At 40.7% G+C, this 17,512-nt stretch overlaps 1 protein-coding gene across 1 annotated transcript; it reads right to left on the bottom strand.

Annotated features, from left to right (window-relative positions):
- Positions 1 to 634: 634 nt before the first annotated feature.
- LOC117937242 (heparan sulfate glucosamine 3-O-sulfotransferase 2-like) lies at positions 635 to 6,429 on the bottom strand. The gene is made up of 2 exons (XM_034861056.1): positions 5,809 to 6,429; positions 635 to 2,992 (listed from the first exon to the last, which is right to left on the bottom strand). The coding sequence occupies exons 1-2, from the start codon at positions 6,294 to 6,296 to the stop codon at positions 2,374 to 2,376; spliced, it is 1,107 nt and encodes a 368-aa protein (XP_034716947.1). The 5' UTR covers positions 6,297 to 6,429; the 3' UTR covers positions 635 to 2,373.
- Positions 6,430 to 17,512: the final 11,083 nt, after the last annotated feature.

The raw sequence follows: 17,512 nt of genomic DNA, 5'->3' as shown, positions 1-17,512 counted from the left end.
AATAATAAAAAACTGTAGCTTTTATATTACACTGTAACTTTATTCACTTAATGCTGTACATCCTTGTTGTTTACATTGCTCTTCTTCTAATGTTGGTTTGGATACTAACAAAAAATAATAATTAGGCCAGAATTTCCTTACATGGCAATTCAGAAAGGGTCACCCACAGTAGAATTGCATTACTATGTTAACCAGCTATTGACCCATAGACATATACTGTACATGTATTATATTTGCCAGAAACAGTATACTCCAGTCTTGTATAAAGGAACAGGGACACCACGTCAAAGGCTCCTAATTGACTTTCCATTGGCATTGTTGTTGCAGTGCCGCCATGTAATGTGGCGTTAAGAAGTCGTGGTCATTTGACGTATTTTGGTAAGATCAGAAATACGTGGCGATAGGTGAAGTGACAGATGATGTGTGGTGAGTGTCTGGTGTCTGTCGTGCATCACCCAGGTGGGTGCTACATATTGGTGGTATTAGAGAGTGGTCCCCCTCCCCCGAAGTGCTTTGAGTGTCTATGATAAAGCGATATATAGATGTAATGAATTATTATTATTATTATTATTATTATTATTATTATTATTATTATTATTATTAGATCAGGATGGCTACATCAGTACATCAAGCGTGAGAAATGTTTTGCGTGTAGCAACATAAGAAGCTGTGTGTTTAGCCTGCAAGTCGCAAGTCGCTTGTGTCACAATGAGGGAAGACATGCAGGAAAATACAAGAACATATACAAGTACATGTCCCCGAGGAGAAGGCAAGTAAATCGGAAGAATGGCTAATTCTGTCACATTTGTGTCCGGCCCACGGTAGCCTGATCAAGTTCTCATTTCTCATCTCTACACTGTGTCCAATCATCCTCAATAGTTTATTTGTGAATGAAAGCATGTATAGCTCCCATAATTACAAAACTAGAGAATCCCATTTTTTGTGCCTTATAACTAAGTAACCAGTAATTATTAAATATGTACACACTCATTCAAAAGTGAAATACAATGTCATTAATTGAGTTCCTCTTAAACACAAGTATTCCTACTTGTGTCATTCTCATACATAATTACACTTTATTTTAATATTAATTTAATGTTGTGTTACCAATAACTGGATGTAGGCTACAATATGTAATTTCAGTGTCTAATCATAAAATATTCTCTTACATACCTATTCATGTTTCCCCTTTGTTTCTACAGTATCGTATAAATCTGGCTGAAGCTCAGACAGTCTAGCTTTAGTATTCACACCATGGGGCCAAATCCAAACTTTTCACCACAATTATGTGACAAGCAGTCCTAGAATCTATTTGAAAACCTGCCACAACTAGGTGTTCCCTGCTTTGTCTTTGAAAAGTGATTGAAATTCCTCACACCTATGCCCACTCATCCACCACTGAGGCACACAAGAAACCTTACAGAATCCAATAAACCTCAAAGGAGATGTTTTTCAGTAGCAACATGGGTGATGGGTGTAAGAACCATAAGTGGTTTAATCTGTTGAAAACCCTCATTTTTCTGACTAGATATTAAAAGGGAGGTATAATACAAAATCAACCATTTTCTAAGAGGTTCACATTCAGCGATTGAAAAAGGGATACACCATCAAGGTCAAGGTTTCAGACGAGACAGAATTAAACAAGATGTCACAAATGTATTTGTGCTTTTGTTTCATTTAATGACGTTCATGGAAAAGCATTGTGGCTAAGGCAGTGACTCAATACTTTTGTAATAAAAATAGAAAAATGTTTTTTTGCAAATGAAGCACAAAGAACAAAGTGGCATGTTACAGCATAAACTAATTTACCCGATCCATGCTGGAAAGAGTGAAACAGAAAATCTTCCACTCTGTGTAGGAACTGATGAGACCATCAGTAAGTGCTATTAGGTGGTTTCTACTTGTGTTATGGCTTTACATTTGAGATTTCCCACCACAGTGCTGCAGCTTAATTCTGCTCTCCCTGAAGACTTCGCTGACATTTTCCAAGGTCTTGCTTTCAAGCCTTGCCTTTATTAGTGAAGCAGGTTTTTAGAGGAACTAATCCCATTCCCTGGATTTTCCCCCTTTTTTATATGAACTAGTCAGCAAAGTGTAATCTATCAGCAATGATACAAAGTAACAGTAACAGAAATCATGAAGCTGGCAACAACCGGGACGTGGTGGCCGGCTGGTAACAGATCATTACAAGTGCAAAAGCAATGGCCTCTTAGATTTTGCTCTGCTCATTGGTGTAATACTGCTTTTGCTGTTTCACCCAAAAATTGTCTGGAGACTGCTGATAGCCATGTCATGTTAATGCAGGCAAATCACTTTTGAATTTGTGGAATTCATAAACCTTTCTTGTACCATTAAAAAATGTCTCTCAAACCTCTACTCCCACTTGAAATCATGACCCACCATTTCATAAAACTTGACATTGTAAGGTCTATAGAAGTCTCGCAGTTGCTCGATAGCATCTCTGTCTATCTGCACATGAGTTCTGCCCTTGGACTTGCCCAGGCAGCGAGGCGAGCCGCTGCTTTCTGGCTTCTTAAGGCAAGGGAAGCCCTTGGTGCGGTTGAAATAGAAGTGTTTGTCTGTGACAATGCGCTTTAACCCAAGGAAGTCTTGCATCCGAGCCAACTCCTCTGCCGGGTCAGTGATAAGGCGCTCTCCGCTCACAAAGTGAATCTGAGCCAAAGGAAAGTAGCGGAGCCAGTTCTCGAGGTGCAGAGCGTACAGGCCGATCCGAATGGCGTTCCAGGACGTGTCCACAATGCCCAGGCTCTGGTTTCTGAAGGCCAGATCCTGGAAGCTTGGCAGGTCGGGAGTTTTGGTTAAAGTCTGAGTGTAATCTGATATTGCACGAGTGACGGGGTCACGCACAACCACAATGAGCTTGGTATCTCGGGACATGGCAGAGATCCTGTGTGGCGTCTCTTTTGTCACAAAGTAGCTTGGTGTCTTCTCCATCGTGATTTGGCTTTCAAGAGTCCGTGGCATTAAACCTCTGAATGAAGGATGAAAACACAAAGTAAAAATTCCAGTAAGAGAACAATTTCTCATTTACATTCAACACTGTAAGTAATACACACATGTATTTTACATGTTCTTGCTTTTTTGAATTGCTCAGAGCACAACAAATGAAAACAGATTCAGACATAGGACACAACGTCCTCGCATTTACTCCGTCGAATGGCAAAAAGTTTTTTCCATTAGATGTCTATTTAGGGCAGGGTAACACAAGTGAGGTGCAAATCCACACAAACTGAGAAGCTCCAGTTTGGACATGAACCCAGATTCTCCATGTAAATGATAGTAGGACGCAAAGTCACAGTAGTCTGTTGTCACAGGAGACTTGTCTCGCCGACAGCTCTCCTGTGCATCCGCCCAGCATGGTTCAAGAGTAATAAATCATGCAAAAAGAACACATACAGCAGAGTGACTCTGTTAGGTTACTTCTGGGTCTTCAAACTAGGCCATTGTTGTCTTTGAAAGAAATGAAAAGAAAAGGTATGCCTCACAGGGTAAACGTTTGAAGTTTGATTGGAAACCAAGGACGGATTTCAAATAGAGCTGAGATTAACAACCATTTTATTATTATCATTTGGTTTATATGACATCAGGAAATGGTTTAGCAATGTCCATAACACGTATAGGTCTCAAGGTGATGTTGTGAAATGCCTTTGCTTTATCCAACCAGCAGTCCAAAACATAAAAAATAGTAAATTTACTATAATGCTTGTTATCAAATTTCAGAACACTAAACAAGCGAATATTTGGATTTTGTACTCAACTTACTAATTGGCTTAATTTAATTATCTTAATCTATCTTAGTTTAATGAGTGTGTTGACAACGCTCACGTTCATGTTCATTAGTTCCAAACAGATACGTTCAGTTCAACGTTCACCAAAAACATGAGCACGTTCAATGAACGCGCTCTTTTAGCACGTTCATGCACAACACTGACCAATGTTATGATCCTACACAAAGTGGCTTTAACTTTAACTTCATTTGGATGATCCATTTGATGGATACTTGACTGTCAAATACAAGCAAGAAGCAAGCAATGCATTTTGTCACGTCTGCTGGTAACACTAAAGCTAAATGACACGATAAAGTTGATTAAAACTGCTGGAAACATAAACACTAGAGAATCAAAATAGACACAGCCCATTGAAAAGTTTGCAGTGCTTACATTTTTAGAAAGGTTTGTTGAACCTAAAACAACGTGTAAAATAACTTCATTTGTTCTCCACTGGAGTGGAGGTACCCAGGGTAACCTTTGGCACTGCTCTGACCTGGTATTGCATGTATTAGAGGAGAGGGGCTAAGTGTGCACACATCCAGGCAAAAACACTGAGGTCCAAGACACGAACACTTAACTCCAGGGGACAAAGGAGGTCTGCACACCGTTCCAAATAAATCATTTCTTTATTTGTTACTTTTAAGGCCCGTTTTGGCAAGAGAGTTTTCCTGAGCAGCAACTGTTTGTTTTGAAAGCAATCCTCAAAAGTCAGCGAGTTGGCATTTGACCTTTTCTTGCCAGCTTTGACAGCTGACAATCAATCTACGGTAATAGGCGAGGGTTCACATCTCTGAGATACACAGTCCAGAAAACGGCCAATTAGCGGAGATCCTTTCATTTTATAAGTATTTTATACTGATGTGCATCCCTTCTGCAAGCTGCATGCCACTCATTAACATGTGTGTGTTTGTGCATGAATGGTTGTCTGCATGCATGCATTATATATCATGACTAAACCGCAACATTTCTGGTCTAAATCTGTAATTAAGACGATAATGATGTTGATGTTTCATATGGGACATAGCCTAATGTGTATATACTGTATATATACAGTATATAAGCCTATGTATGTATAACTCTAGTTAAGTATACTTTGTGTACCATTTTATGAATAAATTCTCTACTTCAACGTTCATTTTACAGCAGGCCCACATGCTGCAGTTTACACTGCCTCGGGAGGTTGGATTAAATGAGAAATCTGATTATTTGCTCTGCAGTACATCAAAACAAGAGAGACGTTCTTCTGCTCTCCAAAGTTTCCTGCAAAAAGAATGTAAAATGAGTCGAGAGACTGCAGAAAACCCATCCAATGTGTTTACCCACCTCAAAACACAACGTACCAAGGGCGAGGGAGAGAGAGCCTTTTTGACACTAAGCAGCTGATTTAATGTGAAAAGTGCTTTTCATTTTCGGAGGCACTTGTACAACCTTAACTGGCAGGAGACAGAGACCGCCATTTTTTTTGTGTTTGGCTTTCTTTGAATTATTTGAAGTTTTTTGTCAAGGAACACCCTCAAGATAATGTCTTTTGTTTTAAAGAAGAAAAATCCACACTATGAAATTTGGACTTGAATTAGACATCTGTATTGTCCAAATGTCATCATCATCATCATCATCATCATCATCATAATCATTTGACATTACTTTATATAATCATTATTCAGCCAGGGAACAGGCCTAAACAGAAACATTTATTTTAGGATATAAGCATAACGACCACCTTAAATGTCCAGAGGCTCCCAGGAGTCTTTGAGTGTCTCAGACAAATGAAAAGGCCACACTTTTACTAATTAAGGCTGATGATTACCCATCTCTCTTACTGAACTGCAAAACAGTCACTGGTGGGATTCAGTTATAAAGTTCCAAACACTAACACTTTTGCAATTGATCACCGTTTCTGATTTCTTGCCACACATGGAATTGTAATCTTGTTGTTATTTGCAGGTTTTTAAATTTAAGATTCCACGGTCATTGGGACAGGTGTGCATGCACCTGTGCATGCGGGACATGCTCTTACCTGTACCACTCCAGGCCTCTATCATAGTTCCTGTCGAAGAAGTGTGTCTCGGTGCCAGCCGCTCGCACGTCCGGATGAATCCTTATGAACTCGAGAACAGCTCTGGTGCCTCCTTTTTTTACGCCAACTATAATGGCGCTCGGTAACTTTTTATTCCCAAACTTTAAGTTAGTCATGGGAGGACTGGGAGTGTCGATGTGGAGAGTCGAAGGAGGTCTTTGGTCGGTTTTCAGCCGAGATGCCTCAACGCTGCTCTGTCTTGCATCCAACGGCAAGACGCAGGATTTCTGAATGCGCCTTTGGGCTCCATCGGCCAGGACGCGCAGACAGCTGGACGTCGGATCACCTGCCTTTTGCATGATGGTATCGCCAGGGAATAATGCACAGTAGCACAAATAAGAAAGGAAAAGGGATAATAAGCAAATGGATGTTCTTGTGAGCCGGTGTGAGAAAGGAAGAAGTCGACTGAAGAGGAGCACGCATGCCATCTCTCCATGGATATGAACAGTGCATGGTTTTCTAATTGATTTTGCGTTCCGTCCTTTCTGATTGTTTAAGTCTCTTAAGTGGCTCAACTGCACACTGTCTCCAAAGCAGACAACACTAAAACACAACTTCCATCACTTCCTCGCGGAGCATGTTAACACGATCCATCTGCGTCCCAGCTCTTCAGGTCCTTCGTTGAAAAAGGCATCCTTCGCTGCGCGCTGAGTTCGAAAATGACACCCTCCTGTAAAACTCCTGGACGTCTCCATGGTCACCACGCACCCGCGAGAAGCAGTGGGAGTGCGCTCTCTGACAGCTTCGAACCGGCTGAGCGACAGAAACATACTTCAACACGCTGACGTCACAGCATCACTGTGTTTAACTAAGTAACCCAGCTCTCTCCTCTCATTCACCTGACTTTACTCACTTCTAATCAGGCGGGTTCCTTTTATTGGCACACAATAGGATACACAGCTGCACAGGCAACATGGAAGCTTCTTTTTTGTCATTTGAATGCAACCCCCCACCCACATATGAATCCAGCAAAATGAGATTCAGTGTACAATTTGAATAGAAATGTGGCCGATGTAGGTGGCAAGGATGAAACAACACCTATGATCAAAATAGAGTTGCGACACTTCATCTAAAGATTAGTTCAGACCCATTTACACATTTATATTATAATACTTTCATGAACCTGTATTCCATTCAAGGAAGGAGGGTCATCTTGTGTAGTTTCCACTTTTCTGTTTATGTGACCTCAGATTTCAGGACTGGATATTGGTTTTATTTTGTTTTATAATCCACTAATGTCCAGTGTTAACTTTGTGCTTAAAAGCAGCCCCCAAAGTGTTTAAATAAGCACTTATAAAGGGGAGAACTCGAAAATTTCCAGATAAATAATTCAATGACAACTGGGTGAACTCTGTGTAGCCTAAAATGGTTCCATCTTCTCAAACTAAAATTATTTGCTGGTTTTCGTAGCCCTATTTGATAAAAGTAAAAAAAGAAAAATAGTTAGACAAACCCTAACTTTTTTCACTATTTTCTGACATCACAAAATGTATTTAATGAGGAAACAATCACCAGATAAACCGACAATGCATGTCAGAGTCAATCCTTATCCTCCAATACTTTGCATCAACAACCTCTTTAATCACTATTCTTAATTGTTTTGGTCATTATGTGAAGTAATGCACCCCTATAGAACTTTAATCTGCAGTAATACATGTATACGAGGTGTTTGTTTTCTATTTAATCATTGCATAATTTAATAATATCTCTTGATTTCCACAATGACTTGACAGAAAAACTACTCTCGATCCTCAAATGCTGCTGGCAGACAAGACAAGTGGGCCCAAATGTGTTCGTTAACTTCCTTTGATGATGCACCCATCTTACTGTTATGTAATATGTTTTTGTTGTCTTTCATGAGCTTGAAGATAAGAAGAAAAAACTGACTGAGTTGTCAGTCCTCTTCCAGTTTCTTGAAGGCCCGTATTTTGGAAACCAGATTAGGGCCAGGTTAACCTGCTTGGGGGGGGGGGGGGGGGGGGGGGGGGGGGGGGGGTTGAGCCCCTATTAACCCCCTCTTACCTCCAGTCTGTGTTTCCTGCTTTACCCAGTTAGTAATCCAGCCCTGACCCAGAGTCAGCATCCTCTTGCAGCCTCAAACCAGTAATCTTGCTCTTTTTTTGGCATCACTCCCTTCCAAACAGAGGAGGTATTTGGAGTGTTAGTGTGATCAGAGAGTGCAAGGCAAGTCATCGCTCTTAGTTTTACGGTGACTGATGCAAATGTAGACAAGCCCGAGGAGGAAACAGAAGAGGATAAAAACTCGCCGGATTGCAGAGACTCAGAGATGGGGAGGAGTTGAGGTGCTGGAGCCGTGCTCCCGCGGGTGTCTGCGTCCAATCTCAGAGGCCTCTGATTAAAGAATGATTTATGGGGGGCCGGTATGGAGAGGCCCGCTCAGCAATCCGTCTAGTGAATGAGATTTTTCCTCAGGAAGAGGGCGGGTAAATCAAACCTTGGGCCGAGAAGCCTGCAAAGCTTGGCGATAGGGCTCAATGATTAAATGTTCTAATCACATCTGCTGAGTGTCCAGCTTGTTTCTGCCACTTTTTTTGTCATCAGGGATACATTTAATAAGTTTAACGTTACAGAAAATATGTCTTGTTTTAGGTTATTACAGAACAGAGTGTCATACTGTCTAAACACTGTGACAAAAGAACATTGTGGGACAATTTAGTTCAAAGCTATCGTATAGACATCCTATAAGGAAACACTGCATCTGTAGAAGACAAATAAAAATAATGTGATATGACATGATGTGAGTCAAAAACAAAACAAACCACGTGGGTGTTTTCTTAATATTGCTGATCATCTTTTGGAGATCACTGAAGGCCATAGTTTGCCCACTGACCACTCCATCAGCAGCTTTGCTCATTTGTCAGAGGTATGCTAAGTGAAGCCTGAGGAGGAAACGTCAGCTCGTCCTGACAGGTCAGATACAGATGAGCCAGACAACTTTACATTACAGATGGGTGAAGAATCACGCACACGGATCCAGTTAACACCCCCTAACAGTGCACACGCTGCACTCTTTTGTTTGGTGATTGCAGTGATGTTTGTGTGTCAGTGTTATAATGTGAATGTAACTTGAAAGAGACTACTCTAATGAATGATTTATTCCTGACCTCAGGCAGTCAAGTGGCATAGTAGTCCAGATGCTGGCAGCATGAACAGTTATGATGCTGAAGCCGGAAATATAAACCTGTAGGACACATTTAGTCTCTGCTCATGAAACGATGACGTAGATCCTGTAACAATCAGAGGTAAAAAGGCTGCTATGAGTAGAACATATTGGTGATGATAGTCGGTTACAAAACCTCCAAAATGTTAGCTTTTCTCAGCTTTAAATGTGCCTTTTGTGTCTTCAGATTGCCTCCTTTTTCAGTATTGGTAATAAAATGAGGCAGATCTCAGCACAGATCCTGTTTGAATTAATATAAATCTCGTGTTCCATACATCTTTAATTTCTGATTAGACATTGTTTTGAAAATGTACTTTTAGTTTCAAGTGCTTTTATTCTTCGTCTGTTTAACACATAGCGCTGCCATGTGGGCCTGACCACAGCAACTATATCCCGATGATGGCACAGCAGTGACACCTGCTGGTCAGATCAGGGCATTGCACCCACGGTGCAATTTGATCCGAAGTAAAAGTGAAAGCTTTCAGGCCTAAACAGCGGATTTCCTGTTCATTTCAGAGGCTGGTGCGCCACGTAACAACAACAATTCGAATATAAATCGGTCGAAACTGTAAGTTGACTCGAAATATTTAATGCTTGTAAATCATTGAAGGTATGCTAAATGCTACACAGCTACTACCGACGTCTTGGACGAATGGTTTGAAACAATAGTTTACGTCTGAAAAAGTTAGACAACCCTGTACCCTACTGGTTACTGTTGTATCTAATTATGTCATCGCCTTTTATAAAACCATTAAAGCCCATTTAGGCCACTATGGGTTATTGGAAAAGTTTATGATGATTGTGGACAATAAGTTAACCCTTGTGTGGTAACACTGGCTTTACCTCCTCATTGTTTGGGGCGCCACTGCTGTAGGCAGGCCTGTGTGTATAAAAAAATTAAACAACTGCAAAATCAATCAATTTCTCCTTTAATATTCAAAGTATTGAAATGGTAAAGGTGACTATATATTTATATGGGCTATGTATGAAGTGAACAAATACACATTCCTTATAAGTTTGCTTCACAGACTCAGAGATGTACAGTACATTATGCTGCATAGTACTATACATACAGTACTGTATATTTTCTGTTGCAGATGTCAAAAACACGGTATCAGTTCAAAATTGTGTTTGTAAGATATTCTTATAAAAAACGATTAATAAATAAATTAAATTAAATAAAAAGTATTAGACTGATAGAATTATGTTTAGCATGTATTTTGAGGTCTCCAAAACAGAACATTAGGGTTAAAGGGATACTTCACCAATTAGCATTAAGCTTTGTATCAGTAGAAACCCGGTAGTATTTTCAAATGACTGTTCTTCCCTCTCTCTTGTCCCCGAGATATTTGTGTGTCTGGAAAACAACCTCTGATGACGCAAAATGACGTCATCAGAGGGTTTTTCCCAGAGGCATTTTTGCCCAAAGCAGTGAACTACCAGCCAGTTAGTTCTGCATGTTTTCAACCCGCACATAGGGGGGCACATATGGACCCCGAAGTGAGCCAAAGTGAGTCAAGTGTCAACCATTTTGGAGTTAAGCTATATCTATTTTCAGCAACAAACTTTTACAACAATGATGTGCATTCAAACAACCGCACATGTGTTCCACCGGGATACATAGGTACAGATTGGAGAATATGCAGGAAACTTTATTACAGACGGAATACTCAACACATTACCCAAGCTGCACCTGCTACAGAGACCAGCACCTTAGCGTGTGTCACCTGATGCCACTAGCCGGGTAAGGGGACATCGACGGCTACAGCTGAGTTGTGTAACACCACTGGAGTCACGGTGAAACGTTGTTCCATGCACATGGTTGAAATGACAATAAAATACAGTAGAGTTGAGTTGAATGACTCTCTGTCTATGTCGGTAGATGGTAGGCGTGACTTTGGAGTGGACTCTTTGAGCAGCAAAGAAAGTGCATTCTGGGATTTGGTGTCTTTCATCCACATGAGCATAAACACATTTTCTTGCTTTCCTCCGCCTAGAATGCACCAATTTCAACAAAAAAAAAAAAAAAAATCACATTTCTATATAAGTGACCCAATTTAAAGATATATTCATCTTTCCAACGGTGAAATATCCCTTTAAATAAAACGTAAACTGACTTTGTTGCTCTGTCTTTTCTTTTTTAGGAAAATGAGAAGAATTTTCCCATTTGAAGCTGGAAACACCCTGGGTTGTCATATGGAATTTCTTCGAAAACTCATCATGAAAGGTGCAAAGGTGGTGGACTCCCCTGAGAAGAGTAAAGCGATTATTATCTTCTGCCCCATTGTCAGTCGTTATGAGACTGACATTAATTCAGCATTATCCAGCCTCCCAGGTAAACATGCAGAAACCCAAATGCACATGAAATAGGTTTACTATGTATTGTCTTTTAGCTGCAAACTATGATCTCATGTTTTTTGTTTGTACCAAAGGAGGAACTGAAATAGGACTTGATAAGACAGTGATTCTGGTGGCGATGCATCACACTTTGGATGAAGACTACACCTTACCAAACCACAGGGAGCAGGGCTTCCACAAAGACGTATTCCTTGTGGACTGTCTGTTTTTTGAGACAAAGGGACTTTGGACTTGCCTTTGCAACAAAAAGGCAGTCAAGGTGGTGCGTAAAAAGGTAATCACACAACAAGTTAACATCATTTTTATATGTTGTAGTATTATATTGGTATATGGAAAGTAAAACAATCCATTTTTGTTAAATGCAAAGTGGACATTTGTCTAAATTTCATGCGCCACAGTTGTGTTACTTCAATTTAACAGGCAATGCCAAGAAACAATGTAATTCTGCTGATGTTTGTATGTGAACCGTTCTCACATATAGCCTATATTATTTGAAAAGCATATTTTCATCAGAAATATTACATATATAATTTTTAGCTTAAGAATTATTTCCCCACCCCTTATAATTATTTACTTCTTTCTTTTTTGCAGCTGCGACTCAGAAGGTTGTCCCCTCGTGGATGGTTAAAGGCGAAAAGGATTAAAAAAAAATCCAAGAAAGTAAAAGACAAAATATAAATGAATCACATGGCCCACCATGGCTTAATTCAAATGAATTAAGAAAGAGGGAGATCAAAAATCCAAACTAGAAAAAAAGATCTGAAAATAGTCAAGACGGATTCCTCAGATGGCCTCTGTTGGACTAAAGATGACATCTTAAGAGACTCACATAGGCCTTACCTTACTGCTCTTTAATTGCACTCAGTTTGAATCATGTTTTTGATGTACATTCATGTGGTTGCTAATGTATTCTCTTTTTAAATGATTTGCTTCTCTGTTGTTATAGTATATGCTTGTGGGGCGTTAATTATGCATCATTGGGTGTTGATGAGTAAACTCATTGAGTGTTGGGGTACAATGAGTAAACGTAGGCTTGTAAATTCCAAATTAAAGCAATCTCATGCAAACAAAGTTATTCTGGTCTTTGTGAGCTCGGCTAACTTTTCAGTAGCACCTTCTCACTGAAGTTCTCATTTGGACATTCTGTGGTCCCCTACTTTTGCACAAAGGCCCACAGGAAACCGGGAGAACAGAGATGGAGCTGCAGAGTGCAGAACCCTGCAGTTCCATCGATCCCCTTATCATTTATCTGACTCTTCCAATGCTGATCACTGTGAAACATGATATGCTTGGAGCAGTGTGTTATTAGTACCAATCCAAATGTCATGCACACGTGATACACAGAAAATATAAAATGCGTTCAAGACAAAGTGTTAACAAGACTAAAAGTATATAACAACAGTAGCGTTAGCAGCACTATGAGGCTGGATTTAGGCACAGTGATGATTTGAGTTAAATGCTAACGTTAACATGCTAACATGTCCACAGTGACAAACACAAACAACAGACAGTGAGCAGAGGGTTGAATGTAAAGTGGCGTCAAATAAAGGTATTGTAAAGTGTGGTTGCCATAGTGCAGAAAACAATATTGCAGTGTAAGTGAGTGACATTAAAATTAAATTGAATATGTAATTAAAATAATATAGCAAAAGTAGGTTACCATATATTATATTTACCTGTGACAGAAAGCTTTTCCATAGAGGCACACCGCTAGCCTGGCTAAACACTCCTCTTGCACATGATCCCAACAAAGTGCTCAAGAGAAAAGGTGACAGGACACATGTTTCAGTTATTTGACTATAGTCATCATCTACCAAAGTCTCAAGAAGCACAGTTCAGAAATCAGTGGGAAGCCATATTTATCTCAGGTCTACTAGTACTGTTGACCATTACATACGACATTATTGTTTATCTGAAAAACTACAAAAATGACCTCCTTAAAGCAGTATGTAGAAACGAATACATCAGGTCAACTGCATGTTCTACGTTCAAGCAGTGTTGCTAGTTTAGGTATTTGTAACACTAGATTCTCTGGACCACGCATGTGTTGTGGTGGTCTGCCTTCGGGTTTTGCAGCCTCTAGTGACTTTGCTGCCTCCGCTTTCCTCTGCTCCTCCATTTGATCAAGGTTACTTTCATGTTGAAATTGTATGCTTGAATAAGAATTGTAGGAGCCATACAGATGGGTTTCCTCCATGCCACAGGGGGCAATGAATTGCATTGTTTTGTCAAGGCTAAGGCTGACCTTGGGTAATTTAAGAGGTGTTGTTAATTGAAGAAGAGGAGCAACCAGTTTTTAACTGTGCTCGTACTATGCTATGGTTTTTGGACTTTATTTGAATTAAGTGGACGCTGTAAGGCTACAGAAAACAAACGCCTCAAATGAAAACTATTGGAAAGGACTGGACATTGTTACTATGAGTACACGTTAGAAACCGTAATCCGAATTAGCAACCAGTAGCGGCTAAGTATCGGACATAGTCGCCACTAGAAGGCTTTGCTGAAGATGCAAATTCTGCTGAAGCCTCAGCTGTCACAGTGTTGGATGCTGATCCCCCTGGGATACCTTGTTAATCATATGATGGTCTCATTCTTTGTGTTGGTGACTTTGGTGATTCATAATTTAAAAAATAGTAATCTTTTAATATTTAATATTTAATGCTCCTCTTTCATGTATTGACCCTACATTTTGGCAAGTCCAAACCATTCTTGGCCATTTTTCTTCTGTGCATATTCAGCATCATATAACTTGATTGCCTTTACCTGCATGCATGATATTATGATGCATTGTGCACCTCTTGGCTTTTGCTTTCTGTAAAATCAAGTCTCTGACTGTTTGGAGTACCAGTCATTTATCCTTGAGTTCTTTGCTGTAAATTCCCTGTAATCCCAGTATAGAGCTGTTCTCACTGCAAAAAATTAACAATGAGGATTTTTTTTCTCTTCTTTTTACTTCTTCAAGGTGTTGGATTGAGGTAAGGCTATAGACTCTTTTCCGTTTCTGTAGTTGGTAAACACAAGATTGGCCACACTTTAATAGTGTCATTAATCTCTCTGTGTTTTTGGTAGTTGCTGCTCAGTGCATCTGCTAAACAAAATCATTACCTTCCGAGCTCGATTTCTACGTGGGAGCAGCTTTTGAATATCAATTAACACTTTAGAGCCAAACGTTGGGGCTGTCCTGTCGATCAAAGGACACAACTTTACATCGTCCATGTGTCAGGTTATTTCTTGATTGGCATCAACATGTCTCCCATTTCTATAAGCAATAGTTCCACATGTTGGGAAATATGCTTAATCACTTTATTGCAGATGTAACATGAAATAATAGTGGCTTGAACAGCTGAGAGAATGTATGTCTGATTGCACTTCACTCCTTTGCTCACAAGGTGGCAGTGGAAGATGACATTTGCTCTGCATTCAAACAGGCTGGCTTGGAAGGCCTGCATGAACAGCAGACTCTCTAGACACTCCATTACAGACAAACTCGGCTCTGAAAGTACATGTTGTAATTCAAGGTACAAACTGTATGTCTATGGACTATTAGAAAATGTCTTTCATGAGAAAAAAACATTTATAACTGAAAACTCCATTAGTGTAGATGTTGATATTATTCATTTGAACAAATACAATACTAAAAATAAAATAAAAAATCCATATCAATATGATTTTATGGCAGAAATGTAATGTTTTGTTGGTCTTTTGGTTATTGACTTTAAACAGAGCGACAATCTTGAACCACCCTGACTAAAATACTAGACTATGTCCTGTTTGCATTGCTGCACATACTTCAGACCCACATCTGCATATGTACATGGACACATGCCAACACACACACACACACACACACACACACACACACACACACACACACACACACACACACACACACACACAAACTTGCCCTCACACTTATCTGCACAAACACACTGTGTACAAACCAAAAGTGAGTTCTCACAGACAGGAAATGATGTCAGCTCTTGTCTCCAAGGAGATGGAGGCAGTTGCTAAGATACTGTGACACTAGGATTTTTTTCTCTATTTTCTCTCCCTCTCTATCTCCCTAACACACACACACACACACATACACACACGCACACACACGCACACGCGCACACAAACACAAACACAAACACAAGCACACACACACACACACACACACACACACACACACACACACACACACACACACACAGGGATGTCACCATGAATAACTCAAAACTCTCCCTTGCATCTCTCTTATTCTCTTGCACAGATGGCAATGAGCACCAATCCAACTTTTTCTGTTACATTTCTATAAATAACCACCAGAAATGTCACTTTGTTCACAATCCCAATTGGACGCTTGGAGCTATTAAACAGATCACTTATGCTCTTCACACAAATCTAACTGTTGCAAAAATGATCCACATTCTTATTATTTGCTTTGATCTGTGTGCAATAATGCAATCACCCATTACTAGAGTGGTGAGGCCTGTATGGTATCCTGAAATGATGGAAGTGATGGATGTGTATCAGCGGCCCTCTAAAGCTTCTTCACAGTGTGAGCTGCACCTCTCTGTCGCTATCAGCATGCCACATATGTCTTGGCACTAGCATGTTGCTGCCAAATCCTCATCTCCCTCCCCTTCCTCCGCCCCGTGGCTTCTAACACAGCATTAAGAGTTTATGGGGTTTGGGTTGTATTGGAAATGCCGTGCACTTGTCCTCTGGATAGTGGGATTAGCTCTATCTGCTGTATTTCTACTCCAAGAGCCTTCCTGTACTGATGACACAAGCAGTTCAGCGATGAGTGTTTGTTCATTTACTAAGCACAAATGCATGTCCCTCTCCCTCTCTCTCTCCCTTTCTCTCTCTCTCTCTTTCTCTCTTTCTCTCTCTCTCTCTCTCACTCTCTCACACACACACATACACACGCTCAAGGGTGTCCACACACACACACACACACTAAATCATACCATATACATGCATAAGGGGAATATCAGATTCAATGTGCAATGACACGGTGAGGACATACTGTAGAGTGGAAAGATTGGGGGGGGGGGGGGGGGGGGGGGGGGGGGGGGGGGGGGGGGAGAGCTGAGGCAGAGGGTGGGTTTGGCATGGGTGGCGTGGAATCATTTTAAATGGCGCGGGGGTTGGAAAGGCAAAAAGATGTACAGAGAGAGGAGACGGCAAGAGTGTCAGAAAAGCACTGAAAGGCAGCCAGCGTTGGGCAAGAGACTGGATGTGGGCTAAGATTTCAGCATGAGTGATAGGGATTGAGGGAAGAGGGGAAAAAAGGGGAAAGGAGGAATATCCTCTGCACCACTGTGTGACTGGAAATTTAATAGCGGGAGCGAGATAGAGGGAGAAAGAGAGGGAAGGAGAGAGAGGTGGATGGGGTGGGAGAGAGAGTGAGGCAGAGGAGGGGGAGGGGCGAGGAAAAGAGAGGCAAAAGGCACAGAGACCTCATTGCTGTGCCGCTTTCAGCAAAAGCTAGTGGTTGTGAACAATGCTCACTACGGCATTCACAGGGAGGGAGGGAGGAGGCAATAGTGAGAGGGTGAGGAAGATAGAGAGAGTATATATCTTGGGGGTCTTTCCGAAGCATAACTGGCCTTCTCTGTCCTTTGACCTTTAGTGTGAGCTGAGACAGAGCAAAGGTGTCCTAGGATTTATTTACACCTACAAACTAGTCTTTGGTAGTGGATAAAATGCTACGACGGATGCTCCTCTTCTGAACACATTCAGAACTGAAATAAATACGTATGTATATATGTGAATGGGTATAATGATGATATAGGAGCTAAAGCGTGTGGATACATACATGACAAAGATCGATATGGGAATGCCACTTAGAGAGGAAGACTGACTAAAGCTTTCTTTATTGGTTAATAACTTGTTGGCATTCTTTTCCATTCACTAATTAAAACATGCAGCAGTCCTCTAGTAGCCTACTAAACTCTGCAACCTGCTCACGCAATACATCAACACATGCACAATTTGGGGCTGAAGGTTTGGGTTTTTATAATGTGCAAACCCCACAGGGCTCAAGAGTGTCTGAATACCGACAGTAATGGGTAGTGATGGCTTCCTTATGTACAGCTTTAAATCCACCACTGA

The sequence above is a fragment of the Etheostoma cragini genome, chromosome 21 (genome assembly GCF_013103735.1).
Source record: "Etheostoma cragini isolate CJK2018 chromosome 21, CSU_Ecrag_1.0, whole genome shotgun sequence".
In the NCBI taxonomy this organism is placed as follows: Eukaryota; Metazoa; Chordata; class Actinopteri; order Perciformes; family Percidae; genus Etheostoma; species Etheostoma cragini.
Note: the sequence above shows the minus strand (reverse complement) of the source record. Positions and strands in the feature narration are given on the sequence as shown.